Genomic DNA, 27,426 nt, shown 5'->3' with positions numbered 1-27,426 from the left:
CTCTCACACAAAAAACGCATCGCAGCTGCTCACTGCTCACTCTATCACTATGTTTGTGTTTACGTCAAGAATACGAACATTTACGACCGTTTACGACTGTTCACGACGACCGCGCTTTATTTTTTAGCGATTTTATTTATAGTAAGATAGAGGCTAAGGGAGGGTAGTCAGATTATATTTTCCATTTTTAACGCCGTTATCCCTTGAAATATGTATATTCATATAGACCGCATAGTTTTACTAGCAACACCGCTCCAGTGAGAAGCAAAAACTCTCGCGTTTTATCTCTTTTCCCATTCGCTGCTCTCCGCAAATTGTGACTAAATGATGACGTAATTTTTCTTGTATCATTTATTGCTTTGCACTTTTCTGTGCAGTGGGTTTCGCTATAGTAAAATGGGACGATATATGTGGTTCAAACTTGTATGCAATCAACAGTCTTCGTTCCTCTCTTAGTTTAATCACTAAATATTACACAAGTGATTACTGACATTCATACAAGTATCTGAATGATCCTCCCATATTTGGTTATATGTTCGTGAGAGTTTACTTGCATGACACATTGTATATCATTCGATTTTGATCGAAATCCAAACACTGTTGAAATGTGTTCTTGAAATACGTTCATCACAATTATCAAGGAATTCCAGAGACCTTTTCGTTTATTACTGTTTGTAACATTTGAAATTCAACCAGAATTACTTTTCTATTTGCAGATTGATGGTACTGGCGGAGCTCTTCAGTTTGGTCCTATATATAATCTCTCTAGCTGTGCTGCACGAGTATTTCGGTAAGTGCTTTGTTGAATAGTAACTTGGTATATCCAGAATACATTATCATTTTAAACCGTATCACATAACAGACTGGGAGTTCATCTGGTCGTGGGAATTTCTGTGGAAGGTCCTAGTGATAACGCTTGTCTCCTGTCTGCCCCTTTACATCCTGAAATTTCTACGGAAGAAGTTCTCGCCACCATCGTACTCAAAGCTGTCTTAAACTACCGTAAACAGACAGAACATGGTTTCGTTAAACAACTTACACACCAGGGCAAGAAGGAAAGCTAAAATCAGCAGTGGGGCTAAGATGACTTAGCCTATAGTCTTCATGAAACATTAATTAAGTTTTTCGTCGTCCACTCATATAGAATGTTTTGTTAACGCACTATTTCAATTCTAGCCAAAGTATTATATCATATTTACTACGTTTGTATTTTCTTTTTTGTTCATTCATTTCTCAGTTGCGTTGGAAGCCTGTTATGTTTCCATTGGCTTATCAGTTGTGGTATGTTGTTCCCTAGCGATGCGAGTTCTATGATCAATCTTTGTGATATTACCATACAATTTGCGTTGTCATTTATGAAAAACACTGTTTCTTACCTTCTTTTTACTGCTCGAATGAATTCGATCAATCTTTTTTACAGTGTTTTAGCAAATAGGTGTTTTTCTACTGGAATTTTTATAAAGCATAATATGCATCCGCGTTCCGACTAAAATGAATATCAATACCAGTATGAAATTAGTAATGTGAATAAAAACAACAGCAAATCGTTCTACGTTTGTTAATAGGAATAACAGTTATTATTTATTCGTGTAACGCTTGTAAACACAGTAAGGTTTGAAGCGTGGTCAATCTAACAATTACGGAAGAGTGAAACGAACATGGAAACGACACGATAGAGACTAACGATAATAACAAATAATATAAAACATATATTTTACTAAATCGATTTATTACAATTTTAGAGCTCTCATTTATATCCGAATATCCATGGATTTGAAAAGGTTAAATTAACAGAAGCAGGAGCATTTCTTTCAAATATTCTGTATGGTATTTTCAAATTATTAATGAGATTCATCACTATCTGTTTTCTACAGATATCTGTTACTGTAGGACTAATTTCCAAACAATGAAGTTTAGCCTAAAATGGCAACAATTCGCAGCAATGCTAATTATCCTGTGTATTCTTCGTAATCCATGGCATGAATGAAGTTACTCGGCTGTAAACGCCCGGGTACTGTCCTTTTCCACATCCGATACCCCAAGAAACAATACCAACTTGCGTCCAACGGCCGTTGTTGACCATCAAAGGTCCCCCAGAGTCTCCCTATAGCAGATAGAATCAATTATAGTCTTCCGTAGTATTTTTACCATAGCGAACTTACGCTACAAGAATCCTTTGCCGCTTGTCCTGCACACAGCATAGACTCTATAATGCCTCCGGGTGCGGCGGCGCCGTACTTACTAGAGCAATCATTATTAGACCAAATCGGAAGATTCACCTCTTGGAGTATGGATGGTTGAGGTCCATCTGTTAGGGAGATCCATAAATATTCATCCATGTGATTGAACTTGATTATGTCATACTTTCTCGCAAACTTCCCCAACCGATAACTGTTGCTGTCATACCGGCGGGGGTTCTTGAACTTCCTTCTGGCAAACAAACAGGCCTGACGGACTTCGAAAACGGAACCGGTTTATCCATTGTTAGCACTGCAACGTCGTTATACTGAATGAAATCAACGTAAAGTTAGATACACTCTGTAAATATGCTGTATCAGCAAATGTTTTACCAAAGTTCGCGAATCAAAACCACGATGCCGAACTAGTCGTTTTATCCTTCGTTCGACGTGCTGTACTTCAGTATTGGTTCGTATGTTATGGTCGCCAAGTTTCGCCGAGAGCCGCGCTACATCCCATGAGCTCATGCTGAAACGATAATAAACAATGGCAACCATATGACAGATAATTACAGTTAGATTTGAATACTATTGGACCTACTGAGCCACACAGTGGGCAGCGGTTAGAATATGGATGTCATCGATAAGAGATCCTCCACAAAACTGCCGCCCATTGTTGAACAAAGCGACGATCCAAGGCCACTCATTCGGATCCGCGTTGTGTCCACCGACAATTCGTTCTGAGTCCTGTAAATAAGATGGTATATCAGAGGCGCGAGATCAGTTAAAGAGGATCAAGAACGAACACGACAAGAATGTATAATGTTCAGCAGCAACAAGCCTTCGTCGATCCACGCAATGACTTCAAATGACTTCTACCCATAACTAAGTCGGTTATAACAATGTTTCGCCTGTAACGAGATTTTCATGCGAACTAAGCCATATTGATTGGTAACTACAGGTGTGGCGACCAAATCGAGGGGGCGAAAGTGGATGTAATAACGAAACTTGTGACAGTTTGAAGAAGCTTTTGGAAAAGGCCGGCTACGCAAAAAAACTTCACGTTTGGGTGCAACACGAAGTAATGCAAAGTAACTCGATTGACCGAATTCCCATTAGCGAAGTACTACTAAGACACAATGAAATCGACCTGTTTCAGAATCTAATAATCAAGGGCGATGAAACAAGGTAACATAGATGAATATCGTTCGCAAAAGGTCATGGTGTAAGCAACAAACAACTTCAGAGCCTGGATTAGCGCCAAACAGTGACGTAGCGTGACCGGGTGACACCCGGAGCGGTTGTTTTAGGTGTCACCCCTCCAATAAAACTTTGTTATCAAGTGTTTGTTTAGTTTTTAAATTAGAAATAAAATTTCCTAACTCAGAAACTCATTTATTTTGATACTAGCTGACCCGGCAAACTTCGTCCCGCCCAATATTTATTTTTCGTTATCACATCCACGTTTTCTTTATAAGCACACGTTCATGAGTCCAATCGCAGAACTGTTTATTGATTGATCTTCTAATCTACTCTTTATAATTACCTTTTACTATAAAATTCCTAGTACTTTTACCAAAACTCGTCATTATAATATCAGATTATTTTCGGACACAATTTTTGTCCAAGATTTTTCAACCACTTGCAAAAAACATGTTTCTCCGTTACATGTAATAAATGTTTGATACAGAAAATATGATAGAATAAAGACAGCCCTAAATCGGACAATTCTTTTCTCGAGTTTTGCTCTTATCAACACATTTGGCGACCCATTTTTACTTATATAGATAGAAGACGATATAGGAGTGCGTTTTATCACATTAAAATCCATTTCCACCTTCGAACGAAGATCAATTTCGTTAGCACAAACATCAGAAGGACTAACATCGCTTGTCAAAATGTAATTATAGAACGTATGCGAATTGGAATTTTTAAATTGTCTCATTTTTCTTCAGAGTTTTCGGAAAATTTTCAATTGTCATGTTTGGTTAAAATATGTGTATTATTCTTATGGGACCCCCTCTCCATTATTATTTTGAACCGTATAGGGAGAGGTATCATACCATCATAGAAATATTCCTCGTATCCAATTATTAGTTCTCGAATTATGCAGAAGTTTGTGTTTCATTTGTATGGCCTACCCCCCTTGCCCTTAGAGAGCGGGTAGGTGTGTCGAACCACCATAGAAACATTTATTGCTCCCTAAAAACCTCCATATGCACATTTTAGTTCAATTTGCTAACTCGAGAACTAAGAGTTATGCAAACTTCCCCCCTCCCTCTGAAACCTCCACATGCACAATTTTGGTTCCGTTTGCTTAATTAACTCTCGAGTAATGCCAACCATGGAACACAAACTTCTGCAAACCATTTGTATGGCAGCCCCCCTTAGAGAGGAGGGAGGGGTCTCGAACTATCATAAGAACCTTCCCCGACCCTAAAAATCCCTACATACCAATTTTCATGTCGATCGGTTCAGTAGTTTCCGAGTCCATAAGAATCAGAACGACAGACAGACAGACAGACAGACAGAAATTCATTTTTATATATATATAGATTAGATGAAACGAACAAGAAATCACAAAATCATCACAAATCTCGACTTAACAGCACCAAAGTTTTTGAACATAAAATCAATATCAATAGACATTTGTACATCCACTTTCAATTGACTAAAAAGCCAATCCATTTACCACGTTGAGCTTCGCGTTGGTCCATGTGTACTGATGGTGTCTCTGGTCCGACAAATAGACAGTCCTTTATCGTTGAATCGGATCTTTGTGAGCCAGACGGAAAATTCATTGTCGGACCCCTAGCTTGGTCCGAGCTCAACGTGTTATGCATGCCTTACTCATCGTTGACTGCAGATAATTTTAAATTAATGTTAACTTTGGAAAGCCTTCTGCAGGAGATGCCACCAAAACGCAATCGGTTAATAACAGATTCAAACTAACTTTAAGTTTCGGAAGCGTTTCTTGGAAGACCCACGCATACGCACAAATATATCTCTACAAATCAATCCCCATAATATTATACAACGTCCCGTCACCGTTAAGTCATAATAAAGGTATGAAAAATCGAATATTTTCCCATTGAAATCGCACGACCGCATTCAAAAACATCGTCAACGGCAACTTCGACGTCGACAGGATAAGTTCAAGAGAATAGTTGACGGAACGGTGATGGTGACGTTGGATGTGTATCGCACTTTATTCATTTCACATCCAACTTATGTACACAGAGCATTAAAAAAGTTCCGGGACTACCGCACGCTAAAATCGGGAAGTGGTGCTATTTCTGCTCCAACGCGCGAACTACTTTCCGACAACTTCTGGCAAGCTAAAAGGTCTTTCTCAAGACTAAAGTACCAGATTTATCCAATTCCTTAGTTATCAACATCAAATTGCGACATGCCAAATCACAAACTGCTACTTGGGCTTGGGAATTTGGGTATTCGATTTATTATTCAAACGTCAGGATCTCACGAAACATCAATGGATATGATCAGCTCATCTTCGTTTGCAGAAATCTCCGTCGAGTTTGCGACAACCTTGTTATCAACCGACCTATGTGGCTCAGGAGCACCCCAGTGATGAGTTGAAACTGCGAAAAAACGAGTAAACAGTTCCAAAATCACATACTGTGGATTCTCAGCAAATAAATTTTATCCACATAAGTTCAAATAGTGGTATATAAACCTGATTAATAAAGGGCGAACACGAAATTATTGCGACATCGAAAATGTCATGCCAATTTTCTTATAATGTTAAGAATCAAACCAAAATTTTAGGATAGTTTTATACATATATTTACTTCAAAAATCAAAAGAACAGTTAATCGATGGAGCCTTAAGTGTGAAATTAAACGCATTTTCGCTTGATGCCCTCCATCAAAGTCCTTACAGTGTCATCCGGTACCAGTTTCTCAGTTTTTTTTTTTCCATTTTCTTAACATGTCCTTCTCGTCTTTGACTGTCTTCTTGCTCTTTCACTGAGACGAACCAGCCCAGGAGCCTCAAAAATAAAGAAAAAAAAATTCTTGCTCTTCCGAAGTTCCCGCTTCATTATTGCCCAGTACTGCTCCACCGGGCGCAGCTCCGGACAGTTTGGCGGGTTCATGTCCTTTGGAACAAAATGGACAGAATTGGCCTCATACCACTCCAGGACACTCAGAATAGTGGCATTATGCCAAATCTGGCCAAAATAGCGGAGCTTCGTCGTGCTGCTGCAAGAACGGCAAAAGGCGCTTCTCGAGGCACTCAGATTTGTAGATCTCGCCATTTACTGTGCCATTTGTCACGAAAGGCTCAATCCTCAGTCCGTAAGAGCAGATGGCCTGCCAAACGAGATATTTGGAGGCGAACTTCGACATTTTCTTCTTCTTAAATTTGTCGTCCACATCGAACTTGCTCTTGCAGGTGAAAAACTCCAACCCCGGAATTTGCGGCTTTTATATACGTTTCGTCGTTCATCACACAGCAGCCATATTTTGTCAGCATCTTCTCGTAGAGCTTCCGTGCCCGAGTTTTAGCCGTCGATTGTTGCCGCTTATCGTGGTTTGGTAAGTTCTGTACCTTGTATGTATGTAGTCCAGCTCTTTTCTTTGCGTTCTGGACGTAGCTCTGCGACATGCCGATCTTTTTAGCCAAATCACGGCTTGAGACGTTGGGATTTGCTTTAATCATCCGCTTCACCTTTCCCTTCGTCTTTTTGTTCTCCGGTCCCGGTTTTCTTCCAGCTCTTTTGCCGTGGTCCAACGTCAACCGCTTCTGGAACCGCTTCAACACTCTGGAGACGGTTGAATGGTGAATGTTCAACATTTTTCCCAACTGCCGGTGCGACAGGTCAGGAAATTCCAGGTGTTTGGAAAGAATTTGTTCTCTCGACTCGCGTTGGTTCACTTCCATTTTCGTTGAATCGAAAAACACGACTTCGAGTTTGACAGCATGTAGACAATACACATCAATGATAAAGTGTGCAAAATTTGGTTGATTTTTACCCAATGGTTAAAAAGTTATGCCCTGTTGAATGTGTCGCAAAATTTCGTGTTCACCCTTTACGGCTTTTTATTCCACCTTCTCAACTAAACTTGAACTGCTTCATTCGATCAAGACATGGTTGGAGCGTTGTCGAAAGCTTGTGACGGCACTTCATGAAATCTCAACCGTTATTCTCCAGTTGATGAAGGAACGTTGCTTAAATCATTAACATTTTCTTATTCAAAGCGAAACAAAACTTAAGATAGGTTCTTTTGCATAGGTTTTTCCGTGGTGAAATTTTGGACGTAGGAGTATTGATGATGATGATGATGATGACCCACCTCATACCCCTACAAAGGTTTGAACTGGCCGATTTATCTAATAGATAATATTTATATTCAACCAAATTAAGATATCAGTATTATAAAACAAAACAGCGAACTGACTCTGTTGCAGGCATGAATTTCTATTAATCGAACATCATAAATAGGCAAAAACTTTAAAAGAAAAACAATGGTCCTATCCTTATCGACATTATCATAATGATAATCCCAACTTCAGACCCAAAGTTTTTTTAAGGCATGTCAAGAAAATTTCCAACCCGGGAAGATCCTTGACAGATTGGGAATCGAACCCAATATCTAAAAGTGTCTACTTAGAACATGATAGAGATCTGCCACATTCACAAATACTCGATATAACCATCTTATGATAAGATAGTTTACGACAATTCTGAATGAGCTATCCCCATTCCAGTTTCCACTTCAGACCCACATAAAAATTTCATTATATATCAGTGTTCTGCCAGTGTTCCATTAACATAGTCCAGGCCGACCAAACGCGCGCGAGGCTCAAACTCTCGTAGACAACGCTTATTACTTTTTTTTTTTTTTACAATATACATAAACAAAACAAAAAAAAAATCATCATCATCAGTACGAACATGGTAGTTTAACCTGTAAATAAATTTTATTAATTTTTATCAATTGCAAACATAAATGAATGATTTAGGAAAAATTATAAAACCTGTTTACAAAACAGATTTTACGTGTGAAATACACATTTTCTTGAACTCTGCCATTGTTGCCGCACGTTTAATTTCTCTGGGCATCGAATTGAAGAAATTTATACCTTTATATAACAACGAGTTCTGCGACCTACTAAACATAAAGTTGGGTGTTCTTGCATCATTCGCGTTTCTTGTATTGTATCTATGAACATCACTTCCTCTTTCAATTCGATCACACAAATATCGAGGCAGCATATCGTTCAAAATTTTGAAGATGAACACCATTGTCATGTAATAAATTCTCTGCTTCACAGATAGCCACTGTAGCGCGTCCAACATCAAACTGGAGGAAGTGTATCTACTACATCTTAAAATCAAACGCATTACTTTATTTTGTAAACGCTGCAATCTCGTTAATTGTGTATTATTTGCAAGGAAGAGGATCGACGAGCAAAAATCTATGTGCGGTGAAATCAATGATTTATACAATTTAATTTTACTGTTTATTGTCAACTCTTTCTTCAAACGACACAAAACGCCGTACTTCTTGGCAATCTTTTTGATGACATTATTGATGTGAGACTTGAAAGTTAACGTGTCATCAATAATAACTCCTAAGTATTTGATTTCTTTCACGCGTTCTAATGTCTCACCATCTATTTCAAAATTTACGTCAATACTGGAGTTTGCTGCAGAAATGAGCATGTATTTTGTTTTGCCAACATTTAACTTTAATTGTTTAAATTTAAGCCACTGAGCCAGAGAATGCAAATCTTCGTCTATGTGTTCCGCGGTTTCTTTTATATCCTTAGCTGCGATGAACAGGACAGTATCATCCGCGAACAAATTAATGTCACAGTATCGTAAAATTCGTCGCAGATCATTTATGTATAAAATAAACAAAATGGGCCCTAAAACACTTCCCTGTGGCACCCCGAGTGAGTTGCCAATGGGATCGGAAACAGAATCGTTGAAACGAGTCTTTTGAGTTCTATCGCACAAATAGCTTTCAAACCATTTGTACGCCATCCCTACAATTCCAATGCGCTTCAGTGTTTGTAACAATAAGGGCCTAGAAATTGTTTCAAAAGCGCGTTTAAGATCCAGAAATACCGCAAATATAGTCTCTTTCGCCTCGATATTCTCTTTCCATTTTGCTAATACCAGATTCAGCGCGGTTTCACAAGAGTGTCCCTCTCGATATCCCGACTGTTCTGGAATTAGCAAACTGTTATTATCTATAAAATGTATCAGCTGACCTTTCACAACAAGTTCTACCAGTTTCTCTAATATGTGCAGCATGTTAATAGGGCGGTACTCTTCGGCTTTATCCGTCCCATTAACTTTGGGGATTGGAATCACAAGGGATTCCTTCCAAACCTTTGGCACGTGCCCAGTTCGTAAAGAGTCATTTATCAGGTCCAGCAGATCGTGTCCAATGATGTGAAAGCAATCTTGAATCACTTTCGCGTTGACATTATCGGTACCAGCCGATTTTTGCAATGAAAAACAGATACCTTTCAATTCAACAAAAGTGATAGGTGAAAAACAATCTAGTCTGCTATTGATAGTAATCGGCTGTATTATTTCGTCAGGTTCTCTGACCAACGCAATACTTTGGTTGATCAGCAGAACACTATTAACGAAATAACTGTTAAATTTCTCTGCAATAATTTGGTCTGACTGTTCTTCTGACCCTCCGAAAACTATGGAACGCGGTATACTATTTTTCGAATTTAATAATGCTTTTAATATTCTCCATAGCCCTTTACTATTATTTTGATGTTCATCGATTTTCCTCTGTATATATTCACATCTAGTCTTTTTCAAGGCCCGTGAATATATGTTCCGCGCTAAGGTGTACATGTTCCAATGGTTTTCTGAATTAGTTCTCAAAAACTTTTTGTACTTTTTGTCTCTTTTGCGTTTGAGGCGCATCAGATCCAAAGAGTACCAGCTGTTCGAATTGCTCAAATCAATATGTTTTTCAACTACTAATTTATTCGTACACTCTCTCAAAATATTAGTTAGAACAGCTGCTTTATCATTCAGATGTCCAGTCATTGCCACAAAATCCAGGCTTGCCGACACAAGCTGAGACATGGATTCTTTAGAATATCGTTTCCAACATTTGATCTTTACTTTATTTCCATCACTGTCATGCTGTCCATTCTCAATGTATACAAAAATTGTCTCATGGTCAGTTATTTTAAATTTGGCCTCGGTCGAAGAATGAACAGTAGCAAAATTTGAAAAGACGTGATCAATCAGAGTTCTACTATGTTTAGAAATTCTAGTAGCTTCGAGAACCGTTTGTTTCAAGTTGAAATAATGCGATAATTGTTTCAATTGATTCGAATTTCGTACATTGAGCCAGTCAATATTAAAATCACCAGCAATTACATTTAATTTACTGCAATCAACGATATTTTCCCACCAGTTCTCCAAAATTTCAATAAATCGCTGGTCACTGGAACTAGGGGAATGGTATACAATTCCATAATTTCCTATCTGCATGCCCCTTTCAACTGAAATAGCCAAGAACCAATTATTTTCAACAGCTTCGTTTAACCGAATGTTGAAACTAACTGATTCTTTTGCATAAATTGCAACACCTCCTGTGTGTTTAGAGTGCGACAAACAAAAAACAACTTTGTAACCCGGTATGTTGTACTGGTCAAATGATTCTTCATGAACTATGTGAGTTTCAGAAAGAAAAACCATCTGAGGACGCACGTTTTCTACAAGTAATCGCATTTCTGCGTAATTTGTACAAAGCCCAGCTATATTCAAATAGATTATTGCCAACTTACTTTCACATGTAGTTTTCCGAAATTGCTATTTAGTTTGAAAAATGTTGCTTTTTTGCTTCTCCAGCAATCTCCGATACACAGGACACTGTGTACTATAAGTTGGATGATTTTCATCCAAATTCATTTTTTGTTCCTTTTTAACTTTCAAGCAATTTATACATTTCCATTCTGTTGATGAACACTCAGATGTTTTATGTTTTCCATTACATCTTGAACATGTTTGTTCTTTTTTGCAGTCGGTGCTCTTATGTCCAAATTCTCCACATTTGAAACATCGCAAAACATTAAAGGCTTCAATCACATTACATTTATCCCACCCAACACTTACTTTACCAGCAGTCATCAGGTGGCCATAAGTGTCATGATCAACTTCAATAATCGTGTTATATTTATTATATTTCAAGCGTGGATTTTCATACTTCGCAACAACTTTAACATCAGTGATAGAAATGTTATCATTCTGACTTTTTAAATAATCGATAAAAACCTCAGAGGAATATTGATCGCTCATCCCAATAATTTTCAATTTTGGTTTGATCGGTTTTGGTATAAACGTATTAAACCTCTCTCCAAGATTGCTTTCAATTCTTTGTTTTACATTTTCTACATTATCCCCTTCCGCACATTCAACAATAATCGAGCCATCTTTCCCGTTCTTGAAATTGGCTATTTTGTGTATTTTGGGATCTAATTTAGTTTTTAAAATTTTTCTTGTTTCTTCACTCTTTTTATTAGACTCAACTGGTTTCACCACAATCACCGGACGAGCCTTACGAGCAACGACATTCGCATAACTTACAATGTTCTTGCTATTATTATTCAGCATCACCTTTTCTTTCAAATTACCTTTTTGCATCAAATCATTATTGTTATTCATCAACATAATTTTTTTACTCGGTGTGTCCAAATTGGCACTAATTGTGCTTGGACTAACATGTCGCTTCCTGTTCATAACAGCTGTGTCTCTATCTACATAATTTTTTTCAGAGAATAAACTTTTTATATTTTCAAACTTTTTGGCAACACTGGTTTCCAAGCTTGCAAGCTTCTCTTTGAAAAGCTCGTCGAAAGATTTAACAAGCTTATCCCTTTTCTTCTCAATCGCAATGTTTATTTGCTCGATGATGTTTTCTTGAATGCTAGTGAGAGAAAGCGAGACCTTTTCCATCTCTCTTTGCAATCCCACAACATCTAAACCATCATCTCGCACGCCACATTTCTGGTTCGACAAACATTCGTCACATACAAACTGAATATTCGCATTATCTGCAATCAGTTTCGCTGTTGCCTTTGTAAGTGAAGTACAGCGCCGATGGAATCGAACACCGCACTTACCTACACAAGCGACAGGATCATCGCTAATCATTATTTTGCCGTCACACGCCTTACACTCGCTCATTTCGAGTAGGCCCCGTGCGGCAGCAATGGCTAAAGCGGATGAAAAAAAAAACAATACAACAATACACAAAACACAACACAAGTAGCTACGGTTGCTATCCTGAGCGATAGCGAGCCGTAGAGCCGTGACGCAAAATCACCCAAATATACACAGAATAATTATCAACATGCAAGCAACTTGTACTTATCTGATAATTATTCAAATTCGCCGTCTGTTGCACAATTTTTCAGCAATTTCAGCCGTGAATTCCACACACAAAAAACACTTTGAATTCAGCACTATAGGCATACAAACTACCATGTTCGCCGAAAAAAAAAAGAGTACGTCTTCATTTACGCCTAACTTTCTCAAATCCTGTTGGCCATTGGTTTCTAAATTTTTCTAACACTTCAACTCTCATAACTCGTTCATAGGATAACAATCCATGTAACAAACGGCATTTTCAGAGCTATCATTTGGAATATTGGATTTGTGAAATCTTTGAATTTCTGAACAATTAAAATAACTAAATTCAAAAACACTTTAAGAACAATAACTTTCGTTTGTGCCCTTAGGCACAGACCGTTATTTTTTTAAGTGAATAAGATCATCAATCTCTGACGCGGGACGTTCATTCAAAAACTTGAAGGATTTTTCTTCGAAAAACTTATCGTTGTAGACCGGGTGAGTGGAACGCCCCCGTACAGTACGCAACTGGCGCCAAACAATGTTATGTTGTGAAATTGGAAGGAAGTCGTCCATTATGAGGTGTTGACATATGAGCTAACGATTAATTCAGCTTTCTCGTGTTCACAACTGGATAGATTACACGAATCGAATCAGGGGGGACCCCTGTCTGGAAGGTCAAAAAAGTGCACGAATAATAATCATTACGCTGTTGACAGCTGGATGCGTAGATGCTGTCTGAAAATCGGTGCATTGCTGGTGGTAACGGTTCCGAAGCAACGATGTGTCGCAGTACGAATTCCAATGAATATTTTGAAACTTTAGGACAATATCGAAAGCATTACATAGGGGTTTTTGCAAAGTCGAAGAATTGCCAAAATGTCGGTAACTTTTGTTATTGAATAATGAGTTATTTTTCACGAAAAATTGCTGTTTAGAAGATCATAAAAATCGAAAAAATCAAAAATATCAAAAAATGGTTATGTAACGCTTTAGATAATCCATTTCACATGCTGAAAGCTAAAAAAACCTAGTTTCGAGAAAAACGCGTTTAAAAATTCGTACAGCAATACTATATTTCTTGAGGTGACCTTATACTTTTGGCTGTAACTTTCCTAGGAAATCAAATATCGAAAAATCCTTTCAGGATAACATTTGTGAGGGCATAAGCTTTCCAAAATGTAAAAAAAAAGGAAATTCTATTATTTCGACCTTCCAGACCGGTGTCTCTCCTTTAGAAAAGATTAACCGAAAAGGTGTTGTCTTCCAGCATGATAATGCGAGACCACACACATCTTTGACTCTCCGGATAGAGAAAGCAAAATATGCCAACAGTAGAGCTGTCGAAAATCACTTTGAATATTAGGTGTACCGATATGTTTCTTCGGTTTTACAACAGATGGCGTAACCTGATTATTATTCCAGTGAATCAAATTCCCAGACATTCGTTGGAAAGCTACTGTCATTGCGCGTCTTTTTAAATATATGTCAAGAAGTTGAATCGTAAACAAAATAGTTTCATTTCGAATTTCGTACCAACGAAAGTGTTTTTAAGGGGAGTGTTACTTCTTTACTTCAATATGAAGAAAAAAGCTGAGGAAAATCATCGCATTTTGATGGAAATTCTGGTGACCATGCTCCAACTGAACGAACGTGTCAGACGTGGTTTGCACGGTTTAAAAGTGGTAACTTTGACTTGGAAGACGAAAAACGTTCCGGACCGCCAGAAAAGTTTGGCGATGAAGAATTGGAGGCTTTACTCGATCAAGATCCGTCACAAACGCAACAAGAACTTGCAGATACACTTGGAGTAGCTCAGCAAACCATATCCGATAGTTTAAATGCAATGGGAATGATCCGAAAAATAGGACATTGGATGCCGCATGAATTGAACCCACGAGACGTCGAACACCGTTTTTTCACGTGCGAACAACTGCTCCAACGGCATAAAAAAAGGGTTTCTTGCATCGAATCGTGACTAGCGATGAAAAGTGAGTTCATTACGACAATCCTAAACGTCCGGCAACGTATGGATACCCCGGCCATGCATCAACATCGATGAACGCGCGGAATATTCACGGGCAGAAGGTTATGCTGTCTATTTAGTGGGACCAGCTGGGTGTGGTGTACTATAAGCTGCTAAAACCGAATGAAACCATTACGGGGGGCCTCTACCGACGACAATTGATGCGTTTGAGCCGTGCACTGAAGGAAAAAAGTCCACAATACTAGCAAAGACACGATAAAGTAATTTTGCAGCACGACAACGCTCGGCCGCATGTCGCGAAACTGGTCAAAACATACTTGGAAACGCTAAAATGGGAGGTCCTATCCCACCCGCCGTATTCTCCAGACATTGCTCCGTCCGATTACTACCTTTTGCGATCGATGCAACATGGCCTGGTTGACCAGCACTCCAATTTTGATGAAGTAAAAAATTAGATCTATTCGTGGTCAGCTCACAAACCGGCCGATTATTTCCGCAAAGGGTCCGTGAATTGCCAGAAAGATGGGAAAAAGTTGTGACTAGCGATGGGCAATATTTTGAATATTAAATTTGTAACCATTTTTGCAGAATAAAGCATTAATTTTTGAAAAAAAATAAAGACACTTGCCGGTTTTTTCGATGAATCACAGAAATCCTACACAGATGGAATTATGAAATAACCCGAAAATGGTGATAGGTTCTTGATATTAATGCTTAATTTATTCATCTATTTATTGTGGCTTAACGCCTTAATAACATGGCCTGATTTATAATGTTTCTCCAATTAACTCACACGGGACCAAATCTGGAGAATACGGTGGATGGGGCAGCAGTTCGTAGTGCAATTCGACCAATTTGGCCGTGACGACGTCGGAATTTCCATTTCTTCCATTTTTCTAAAATCCGCGGACACCCCCGCTTCCACATACGGTCAAAACAAAACTACGAGTCCGATTCGACTGAAATTTTAACAGCAGCCTTCATGAAGTTCGGAGCAACCATCAGAAATTTCGAAGCAGCTGCCTGAAGTTTTGAGTGCAGTAAAACGTTTCGTATATGCAGATTTGTTCGCGTATATTAATAAGCCTTCTCGTGGTCATGACACAATTTATGATGATTTCGGCGTCTTCTATCAAACGTCACGGACTGCATTGATCAAGCAGGTATTTAAAATTGTTTGTGACTTGATGAAATTTGACGATTATGGTATTGATTTAGTAATTGGACAACAGATGGAGAAAAATCCACTGGACTATGTGTTCCGATCTAGATTAGAAGACGACAAAACTAACATTATTTGTGTCCTTCAGGTGGGCCTTCAGGTATTCTAGTGTGAAGACAAGAATTTCGGACGTTTTTTCGAACTCTGTAAAAATAAAACAAAGATTATTTTTACGATCCATTATAACAAATAAAACAAAAATTGAACGGAGAAAAAATATTTATAACTAGAATAGATACAAGCTAATGAAGTGAGGGGGTTCAGAAAAAAGTTGTGCCATGGCGTACACGATTCCAGCCCTTCTGGTTATCTAAAACAAAAAAAAATCAAATAGATTCTAAATCAGTAAAGATGCCGCTATCGTATGAACTTCGGACAAGTCCAAAACATCTTTTTTGACAAAATGGCGACCGTTTGAAAAACAAAACGCGGTTTAAAACGTTTTTTCCTACGTTTCCCGATTTTTTAAAAATAGTAAAAATTTTAAAATATAACTTTTTAGGGGTTCATGCGATAGAGAGATGCATGCAGATTGTATTCATATAATTTCGTCATGAATCGGTTCAGTAGAACTTGAGATATCGTGTACGCCAGTTTGAAAAAACTAGTTTCGAGAAAAACGCATCACTAAAATGGCTCTAACTCGGTAAATAATGAGATTTAAGATAAGCACTTTCTAGGGTTTATTCTTGAATGCCTAAACTACAGAAATAAGAAGGAAAAAAATGATTTTTTTCCAAATTTCTAGACTAGAATACTGCTTTAAGTATTACTTTAACCAACAAACTAAGTAGCAAAAACTTGCTATTTTTTTGTAAATTAATCATTATCAATAAAAGTATTAATTAAAGTTTTTTTTACCGGTAATGCAATCCCTACCTTCGATAGCTGTTCTGTTTCCCAAAATCTAATCATTATTCGATGCAGACAGTTAACTAGCAGGGTGGCAACTCATCCAGGAAAACCGGTAAAACCAGGAAATAGCCAGGATTTGTGTTCACCAGAAAACAGGTAAAAACCAGGAAAAATCAGATGAATTAATATTTTTAATTATCATCCCGTCTCGAGTCAGAGTCTCTAGTCGACGCAAGTTTGGTTTTTCATCTACCCACAAACACAACCATAAAAAATTATACCATTTCTTTCGATTAATTTATAATTCAGACTGTTGGAAAATGTGAGTATCAAGAACTCAATTACTAAAAATAATAAAAATGAAAATAGTCGCTGAAAAAGAATATGCAACAAAAATCGCAGTCATGGGTACCGTTGAAAACAACTGTAATTTGTCCATTTCCACAAAACACAGAATACACACACGAGTCACGTCGTGAGCTCATTTGGGCAGTCTTCCTCAGCTAGTGGTAGACCTGAACCCATGAAACTCTAGTGCTCTAGTGCTAAGCTCTTTCCATATATGTTTCCGGACAATGAAATAGCACCGAAATGGCAGCTCAGCAGAACTAAAATGAGCTATCTGATCACATGCGGTATTGCGCCATACTTTTTGAATTGGACCCTTGGTTTACTTGACAATTACAAGGATATCGTTATCGGAGTCGTTAAATAAGATTTCTCAAAAGCAACAGATGGATGTTAGCGTTCATTACTGGAATGTAACGAAGGAAACGGTGGAATCCAGGTACATTGGCTCAGCTTTGACTTGATCGACGGAATGAAGAAAAGTTTTGAAGCTAAACCTAGTTTAACCTTTTCACGTACAACATCGCTTGCATATCACAAGGCGCTAAGACGCTCAGTAGAGAAGTGAAATTACTCAATGCGTGATCCATCGAAGCGTTTGCATCTGGTCCACTCGTTCGAAAATTGATTCGTACGCGAAGGGGTAAAAGCGGATCAACTCAGCTTTTACGGTCCCCATGTTGATTGAAGATTAATGAAGCAGTTGAATGATGTAATCCGCGAATTCCGAGGCAGCCAAAACTATGAGTTTACGAATATAGGTAGCTACGGTTTACACGTTGTGCACAATTCATTTAAAGAATGAATGAAAAACACTGGTTGCAAAATTGATGAATTGCTCCATTCCTTCAAGAGGTGCGTAGTACTCTTCAACTACTGGATCGGCAAAATTCTCTTTAAGTTTTGCGGAGTAAGATGAATTGAAAATCCTCGACATGCTGCTGTACCTTGAAACCTACGTAGCTGCAGTTGGAGGTGGAGAAATCGATTAGCCTTATGCATTAGCATTTCGAGCTATCGATCTACGTGCGAATTATTCGCAGTTGCTCCTTATTGGCGGTATGGGTAGGTAAGCGCACGAATGAGCAGAACAAGTGTGTGAGAAAATGGGAATGCTTCTAATTTTCATCAAACATGAAACTATTTATAGACTAGGCGATTGTAATGTATAGTAAAAGGTGTGTCACATCAAATTGCATCACGGAAAAAATGCTGTAGAAATTTAATTTTTAGGAATTATATCTTCAGCTTTCGCTTACAAGGTTCAAGGTTCAGAAGGCTCCTAACCGCGACGAAAGGCAAAACATGGTGGGGAAGACGCGAGCCCGGAAGCTGTACATCGAAATGCTGACGAAGCCGCATTGCCTGGTAATGGACGACGAAACCTACGTCAAAGTGCACTTTCGTCAGCTGCCGGGCCTGTTATTCTTCTCCGCAGAGGACAAATTCAGCGTTCCGGAGGAGATTCGCAAGCAGAAACTATCCAAGTTTGCCAAAAAGTACATGGTGTGGCAAGCGATCTGCTCTTGCGGAAAGCGTAGCGCCCCCTTCGTGATGACCGGCACGGTAAACGGGCAGGTTTACCTTTAGGAGTGCCTAAAGGGTGTGTCACATCAAATTGCATCACGGAAAAAACGCTGTAGAAATTTAATTTTTAGGAATTATATCTTCAGCTTTCGCTTATAATCAGATAAGAGTGTATAGATCACGTTGGCCATGCTTCACTGTCAATTTTTCGTAAATTTGGAAAAAATGTCGTCGAACGAAAAAGAGCGTCGTGAACTAATCCTGTGCACTCATTTCGAGAATCCGGAGTTGTCACATCGGGACATCGGTAAGATGCTGGGAATCGTCCAATCCACGGTCAGCAGAGTACTAAAACGATACTTCGAGAACCTAACCATCGACCGGAAGGTGAAGAACTGCAAAAATGGATGCTCCGTCAGTGAAAAAGATCACAAGCGCGTAGTTAAGCAGTTTAGACGTGATCCGAGAAGTTCGGTCCGGGATGTCGCCAATAGGCTGAATTTGTCAAGTTCATTCGTCCAGCGGACCAAGCAGCGGGAGGGCCTGCGTACATACAAGGTTCAGAAGGCTCCTAACCGCGACGAAAGGCAAAACATGGTGGGGAAGACGCGAGCCCGGAAGCTGTACATCGAAATGCTGACGAAGCCGCATTGCCTGTTAATGGACGTTAAACCTACGTCAAAGCGGACTCTCGTCAGCTGCCGGGCCTGTTGTTCTTCTCCGCAGAGGACAAATTCAGCGTTCCGGAGGAGATTCGCAAGCAGAAACTATCCAAGTTTGCCAAAAAGTACATGGTGTGGCAAGCGATCTGCTCTTGCGGAAAGCGGAGCGCCCCCTTCGTGATGACCGGCACGGTAAATGGGCAGGTTTACCTTAAGGAGTGCCTACAGAAGCGCTTACTACCACTATTGAAGCAGCACGAGGGCCCGACCTTCTTCTGGCCGGATCTCGCTTCGTGCCACTATTCAAAGGACGTGTTGGAGTGGTACGAAGCCAACGAGGTCACCTTCGTGCCAAAGGAAATGAACCCGCCCAACGCGCCGGAGCTTCGCCCAATAGGGAAATATTGGGCGATTATGAAGCAGAAACTCCGGAAGAACCCAAAAGTTGTCAAATCGGAGGCGGACTTCAAGAGAAAATAGATTTCTGTTCAAAAAAAACTACAACCTGACGTTGTACAGAACCTTATGGACGGGGTAAAGAGGAAGGTGCGAGCATACGGGTTCGGGCTCGAAGTATGAATAAAAAGAAAATGCCAAAAGTTGTTTAATAGTTTCTATTTTACTGTCTAAAATTTTCAAAAGGATCGGTCTACTGGGCGAATTTCTACAGCGTTTTCTCCGTGATGCAATTTGATGTGACACACCCTTTACAGAAGCGCTTACTACCACTATTGAAGCAGCACGAGGGCCCGACCATCTTCTGGCCGGATCTCGCTTCGTGCCACTATTCAAAGGACGTGTTGGAGTGGTACGAAGCCAACGGGGTCACCTTCGTGCCAAAGGAAATGAACCCGCCCAACGCGCCGGAGCTTCGCCCAATAGAGAAATATTGGGCGTTTATGAAGCAGGCCCTCCGGAAGAACCCAAAAGTTGTCAAATCGGAGGCGAACTTCAAGAGAAAATGGATTTCTGTTAAAAAAAAAACTACAACCTGACGTTGTACAGAACCTTATGGACGGGGTAAAGAGGAAGGTGCGAGCATACGGGCTTGGGCTCGAAGTATGAATAAAAAGAAAATGGCAAAAGTTTTTTAATAGTTTTTATTTTACTGTCTAAAATTTTCAAAAGGATCGGTCTACTGGGCGAATTTCTACAGCGTTTTTTCCGTGATGCAATTTGATGTGACACACCCTTTATATTAAACAAATCTTATAGAATTTCCGATTTGGGCAAAAATAATTATTGACTTTAACATTATTCCATAAAAATATGTTTTCTGATTTGACCCCGTTACTGAAATTTCTTCGATAATTCATTTTAAAATCGCGGAAACTTTTTAAATAATGTAATATATATCAACCATATAACCGTCTATCACTATAACAGAGCCCGTTTATCTATAACACTCCTAACACCGCAAACCGCAGGTGTTCTTAGTTCGTGTCAGATCACAATTCAAGAATAATGTATTCCTCTCCATTCCATTCCATTCCTCGGTGCTCCCGTGGCCGAATGCGCAGGGGTTCGGGTTCGATTCCTTTCGGGTCGGGGGAATTTTTCATCAAAGAAATTTCCTCCGATTTGCACTGTGGTCACGCGTATTCTAGAGCTTGCCACTCAGAATGCATTCAAGGCGTGTTATTTGGCATAGAAATCTCAACTAACTACTAATAAAAATGACGCAAGCAATACTATGTTGAGACGGCGAAGTTCCTCTAGGAACGTTAGTGCCATTTAAAAGAAGAAGAAGATATTCCTCTCACAAACTAAATTCTAAAAACTGACGCGATAGTATCACACTTACCGGGTTTCCGTTCTTCATTCCACAACCTCCGAAATGTCCGACAGAGGCAACGGTTGTGTGTTCAACGGAAGGTGCAGGCTGACTAGTTGGCCAGGATTGTGGTGGATGTGTTGGTCCTGCTGGTTTCGTTGGCCAAGTAGTGGGCGGCCGTAACGTCGATTGTGTGACGGATGTCGAACCCATGGTAAACGACGGAGGGTGGGTGGCCGCTGTATGATCTGGTGGATGAGTCGGAATAGGTGGTGGCCAGCTGGGATAGTTGTTGTTTTTCGGTGGCTGTTTTTCAGACCCACTTGGCACCTCATTTCCGCTGGTCATAACTTGGGGACTTTTTTCTGTACTCGTTTCCGTCGGTGGTAGAGGTGTAATGGGATTCGTACAGCATACCCCGAATGCCTGCCTTCCTTCATCGTTGAAGTAACTGCAGGTGTCGTAGTTCCCGAGTACCCACGATTCCCAAACGCTTAGATCGGGAACTTTAAAGTAGGGATAACACTTTCTGAACGATGTACAGGATCCGAGATGACCCTTCGAGGTTAAGCAAGGACTCCCATCACCGAGTGCCTGAGTCCATGAAGTCGCACGTGTACTTAGCCATATATGTCGGGGTTGCCGCGGTTTCAGTTCACTAGCTGAAAATCAAAGTGAAAATAACAAGTCAATAAATAACACATATGTTAGTGTAAACGTAAACAAAAACCAAAACATTCTCGTAATCGAATCAATCACATGCACTCATTAATCCCACCACCATCGAGTAAATAAAATTGTCCAGTTCTCAGAGTTCATTCACTTGTTCAGTTTCCTACGGCTGTCTGGAATGTATCGGAATAAATTTGCATACAAAGTAACGCCTGCCTCCATTCTTACCGCGTGTTTAACGATCATGTATTTTAAGCCACCGAAGAGTATCTGTATCGGTCGGTCGGATGACCGGTGCTCGAAGCAGAATGAAATGGCGTATAAAACTGCTTCACCGCGGTAAAATTTAAAATGTTAAGCTACACTCACAACCAGTAGTGTTGGTTTTTGCGTTTTTACTGATTCCATTTGCGGTAGGACTAACAGGACGTGGGGGTGTTTTGTGTAGTGTCTATGGGGCATACGTGCAGATTCAAACCACAGCCCCAAATGACCATCATCAAACAGCAACAAGAAAGATTGATGGCAAAATTTATGGTGTTATTTATATTCAATTAGTCCAACAATTCGGATGTTGGTGTTTGTTTTTCATTATGAAGCAGATTATTGCTGATAGCGTTGGCTGTAATTGGGATCCGCCAGACAAAATATTGAAAACTCACGTTAAGGTTTAGTCATAAATTTGCTTCTATCCTCGCTTTGCGAGGTAGCACGGTTTTTGTACATTTTCCTGTCATATCAGAATCGAGATTACATGTTTCAAAGATTTTTTGAATTAATTAAGTTATTTTTTAAAGAGATATCGCAGCTCATGATTTAACATTTTTGTAATCCAATAATTTAATATTACTACAAAATATACACGAATTATGATCTTTATATCTGTATTGATTTATACAACTTTTGGAACGTTCTAAACATTCTTGCAAGGATAAACAAAAAAAAAGAAAAGCTCAATGTTATATAACTTCATGAACTGCGAGAATTTTGACATCACTATCCCGATACTCATCAACGCACACATTTAGTAGTTAGGAGTAATTTCCGCTGTGCCTAAGACATGAAAAAATCACAAAAGTACATTTCCCACTCCAAAACGACTACGACAATCAGCCATCGCTTTCGATAGTCAACTTTCCGATTCATGTCAGGTACGAGAGGACAACCACAGAGAGTGTTACTTCCAACAGAGATCGAATCGACGTAAAACAAACGACACGAAAAAGTTAGTCACATTACTCTGCGAGTTTTAATTGCCCGCATTTCGGTGCTACAAAAGCGATATTTTTGCAGTATTGTCAATGAACCCATCATTGGATGGATCGATCACACAACGAAGGAACCAAAGAACAGTGAAAATACGATTCCGTCTCCGGTTGTTTTTGTTATTAATTTTTAATAATTTTTAAAAAAACTTAATAACAAATTGTATCAGATGAGATTGTTACTGTATTTGTTCACTTTTGCCAATCGTCCTCATGTCCTCTCTCTTCGATTCAGTGAAGTCAAATTGCGGCAAGCGGGCTGGATCGGGTGAACAGGTGCACACTGGCTTCTGTGGCCGGGAGTTGTGGGTCCGGTTCTCATTCAGGTCTGGGGATTTTTCATCGAGGAAATTTCTTTCGAATAGCACTGGTACACGCGTATTTTCGAGTTTGACATTCAGAATACATTCACGGCGTGCTATACACCGAACCCCGATTATTCGTGATATTCGTGAAATAGTCTGGCAAAGTCACCGCGCATAACGAAAATCGCGGATAACGTAATAAAGAACTAAAAATGATGTGCAAACACGAAACAAAAATATTTCAGAATGAAAGCTATGCTTTATCAGTACATAAATCATTCAACTATCCATCTATAAGGTCGTGTACACCAGTGGTTCGATAATGTGAAAGCCAAAAGAACATTTGCCTATCACTCACCAACAAACTCCGGGAAGCACCATATATTAGGTTGGGGGAAAAATAATACATTATTTTTGGGTGAAATTCAAAACTATTTTTTAAATGCTTCGGATTGTCCGATTTGGGTCAAATATGCCCCGTTTTGTTGTCAAATTAGTTGCCATTCTAAAGGTAGCTTCATAATGTCGTTATCATAGAGGTCTTGGTCCTTAATTACTCCAGCAAAAAATTCCAGCAATAGATTTTTACAATCTTCTCTTAATCCCTATTTCTTACGACTCCGGGAATTTTACAAAGCGAGAAAAAGGTGGCAATCTTTTAGTGCTAGGTCCGGACTACATGGGGGATGCATTAAAACATCCCAATCAAGCTCTCGGAATTGTGTGGCCTTGCGTTATCCTGATGGAACACAACACCTTCTCTGTTGGTCAATTCTGAACGTTTCTGGTCAATCGCTTGCTTCAAACGATCCGTTTGTTGACAGCAGAGATCTTAATTTAGTGTATTGCACTAAAATAAAAATTAAATACAAAATTTCAAAAATAAATCAAAAAAATTAAATTGAAAAAAATAACAAATTTTGAAAAATAAATTAAGTTGTATGTATTTTACTGTTGCAGTATCGAAACCATAAACACCATTCATAATTTCAGCGGCCTGGATTGCATTTTAGAATTTATAAAAAAAAATGTAAAATGTACCGATTTTTTTCATTGTTGACCTCCATTGTTAACACTTTGTAACTCACAACTGAATCGCGAATCATCCGCTAGCGGATAATCGGGTTTCTACTGTAGTTGTGTTCATTATAATAGATGCATAATGGCTGATTCATAAGTAGAGCTGGAGAGAGATGCTTGGACAGCATCCGAAATCGGAGGTGGCTACACGAAGAACTTTTTGCCAAAAATGGTTGCTTCTGCGAAAAAGCACCATAAGGATGAATATATTGTGTTCTGGCCAGACCTAGCTTCGTGCCATCACGCAAGGCCACTTTGGATTGGTTGACCGCCCATAACACAATCCCCCAGATGTACTCCAAAATTTCAGTGCAATCCGGCATGATTTAGGGTTGCCTCAAAGCGCTCAAAGTTTTGAGTTTTTGATCCTCGAAAGAGTAAATGAAATCGGAGTTTTGATGCCAATTGTCTGCATGAAATGAAACGTTCGAGATCTGCTGTTATTCCAATTTTTTTTTGTCAGAAATCGACTATCTGGGACTTAGGCCGTCCGTCATCTTAAACTCAACCTCGACTTGACGAAAGTTGATAGCATGTCCCGTATGAAAAATCGAAATGGCCATTTTCATTAGCACCTTCAAACATTAGTTCTATCTTGTATTCCGAAAAAAAATCTCAGAAAGTCGATTTTTGACAAAACTTTTTTCGGGATGACAGTAGTAATCTTTGCATTAAAAAAATGGACTTTTTTCGGATGGTGATAAAAAATACTAAGATAGATAATTGAGTTTGATAAATTTCCCATGGAAGGTAATTATTAGCTTACTTGCAAAAAAATCTACGCCATTGCGAGTGGTCTTCCGACAATTAACCGGAACATTCGCCATGGCGGTCGAACACATGAGTGTAGGTATGTTTTTGAGTTCTTTCTTCGTTTTATTTATCAATTCCTTCTCAGTTTTCGCGAAAAAACTGTTGGAGTAGATCTTACGCTTCAGGTTTGCCCCGAAAATGCTCGATGGGACGCAGCTGGGCGACGTTGAGCGGGTTCGTCGACTTGGGTACACATCGATATTCAGCCGCTCCATCTCCTCTAACGATCGCTTCGAGTAGTTGGCCGACGCCAGAACACCGCGTCTTCGCCCATATGGTATTTCTTGATGAACGGTGTGTGAAATTAACTTTACTTCGAAGCTCACTTCCTTCGTGGGGGAAATAAAATACGGAAGTGCCCTGCCAGTCGTTGCCATCCAGGGTGAGATAGGTCTTGTCATTCATCACCATCGCCACGTCACGATTCACCGGGAAAATCGACTTGACCATCATATTCAGCCGCTGCCACTGCGTCATTGCCTGCAGCTTCGAGACCAGTGGACAGTTACTTTGAAACGCTCTGCAGCTTCAAGATAGCTTGTATTTTTTAGTGTCAAAGGAAAAGTTGTTTGAAAAACTATACAAAATAAATCTTTTTCATTAGGTATTGTAAAACTTAATCATATTCGGCCCGACAAAACAAATTCATGAAAAAGAGTGATTTTTCTGTAGAAACCCAGCATAAAAGTTTCGTTGCTGTAGTTTGCTACGGTTGTGACTACATACAAAATTTAGGTAAAAACACAAGCTTTCAAATGAACGCTGTCCGCTGTAGCGCAAAACTGCGCGAATTGTCGTTTTAGTGATAGAAGCGATAGCAATAATTTTTAATATTTTTTTTATATTGAAATTTTATCAAGGATTTAATTGAATCAAAACCATAACAATCCATTGATGAACATCTTCGTATCACAGTAATCTGTAGAGGATAAAAAATAAATTTGGGGTAAACATCACGACATTTATCATTGAAAAGTTATAAAAAAGAAAATGAAATTAAAGAGTCAAAGCACTTGGAGATAATAAAATAATGACGAAAGGCAGTAAAGCCATTGTTTCATTCTCATTATTCCTCTCAAAGATTGATGGGAAATGCATCAATTCCCTAACAAATACAACTTCTGCGTAACGTTGCTATGCTTGTAATGTTACAATATCGGCGAATAACATGGTTGGATACTTTGTTTTGAATGCATGATTCATATTTCATATCGGCTGGGATTCAAGCGCTGGCGAAAATATGGGCATGAGCCATGCCACAAAAAAATCAGGTAAGAACAAATCGGTTTTTCAGCCCAGCAATGGATTTTTCACATTTAGGATATCTTCAAAACTAGAATAGGTCTCATCATTGAAAAACCTAAGCCTGGAGATTCTAATAACAGCAATGATGGTAAATTCGCCCGTAGGCTTGTCGCGAATCCCGAAACAAGTTCCAAAATAACTGATGAGGATTTAGAATTGGTAAGCATGAGAATAGGTTGTAAAGTATATACAATACCGCTAGTATTGTATAGTAGTTTTTGAAATTTGACACGACTATTTTCGCCGCCACCATAGTCAGCATCAATAAACACAGGTATTTTCAAACCAATAGACACCACCAAACCATACCTCATTACTTCAGCAGGATATCCAATTCGAAAAGCAAATTTCACCTTTTCTGGAAAACTCTTTGGGGATACAGGGTCTTTCAGATTAAACGCTCACGCAAAAAAAAATCGAATAACTCCTTATACAATTTTTTTTTTCGCTCCGTCGAGGGTAACAATGCATTCCCCACTTCGTGACGATAATATTCGGCTACTCGTTCAGTCTGATCGGATGGTTTTTAGTATCAAGATGTACAATTTACAAGAACGTGGATTTTTAGTGAAATCGTATTACTCGAGCAACCGAAGCCTTGATGAAACTTTGTCCTCTTATGGTCCTCTTATTCTCTGGGGGTACGTGATGAACCGTTGCTATGTTAATAAGCCACAAAATTTGGGGGAACTTAAAGAAGAAATAACTCGGATTTTCATCAGCATCGATATAGTAATGTTAGAGTTGTGCATGAAGAATTTTGTTCACCGTTCAAAACGCGTTATCGAAAAAAGGGGTGGTCACATCGAAAATTTCCTGAAATAAGCTTTATTTTCGTTTTTTTAAAATAAAAATCGGTTCACTTTTGTAGATGTTATTAAAATTTGTTGCGTGAGCGTTTAATCTGAAAGACCCTGTAATATAAGCTGACGCGTGCTGCTCCGTGGACACAAAATCAATGCTGAGAAGTGTGTTTTCGATTTTTTTGACGTAGGACTACGTCTAACCGGAAGATATAGGGGGTGAAATGAAAATCTAGGCACTGAACAAGTAGGAAAAAATGCCAGATTT

The 27,426-nt window shown here is 39.1% G+C and overlaps 2 protein-coding genes across 3 annotated transcripts in view; one reads left to right on the top strand and one right to left on the bottom strand.

Annotated features, from left to right (window-relative positions):
• Nucleotides 1–1,726, top strand: part of LOC129776314 (probable phospholipid-transporting ATPase IIA) — a 29,516-nt gene extending 27,790 nt beyond the window's left edge. For both annotated transcript variants that reach the window (XM_055781890.1, XM_055781891.1), the window contains exons 6-7: nt 717–790; nt 863–1,726. In XM_055781890.1, the coding sequence (XP_055637865.1) occupies nt 717–790; nt 863–996 (208 nt within the window). In that variant the 3' untranslated portion in view covers nt 997–1,726. The remainder of the gene's footprint in view (nt 1–716; nt 791–862) is intronic.
• Nucleotides 1,711–27,426, bottom strand: part of LOC129776315 (transmembrane protease serine 9-like) — a 34,602-nt gene continuing 8,886 nt past the window's right edge. Inside the window, exons 2-7 of the mRNA XM_055781892.1 lie at nt 20,946–21,577; nt 2,779–2,924; nt 2,571–2,706; nt 2,365–2,506; nt 2,163–2,308; nt 1,711–2,104 (exon numbers count right to left, since the gene is read on the bottom strand). Of these exons, the coding sequence (XP_055637867.1) occupies nt 1,946–2,104; nt 2,163–2,308; nt 2,365–2,506; nt 2,571–2,706; nt 2,779–2,924; nt 20,946–21,577 (1,361 nt within the window). The 3' untranslated portion in view covers nt 1,711–1,945. The remainder of the gene's footprint in view (nt 2,105–2,162; nt 2,309–2,364; nt 2,507–2,570; nt 2,707–2,778; nt 2,925–20,945; nt 21,578–27,426) is intronic.

The sequence above is a fragment of the Toxorhynchites rutilus genome, chromosome 3 (genome assembly GCF_029784135.1).
Source record: "Toxorhynchites rutilus septentrionalis strain SRP chromosome 3, ASM2978413v1, whole genome shotgun sequence".
Lineage (NCBI taxonomy): Eukaryota > Metazoa > Arthropoda > Insecta > Diptera > Culicidae > Toxorhynchites > Toxorhynchites rutilus.
This window is presented reverse-complemented; position numbering and strand designations above follow the sequence as displayed.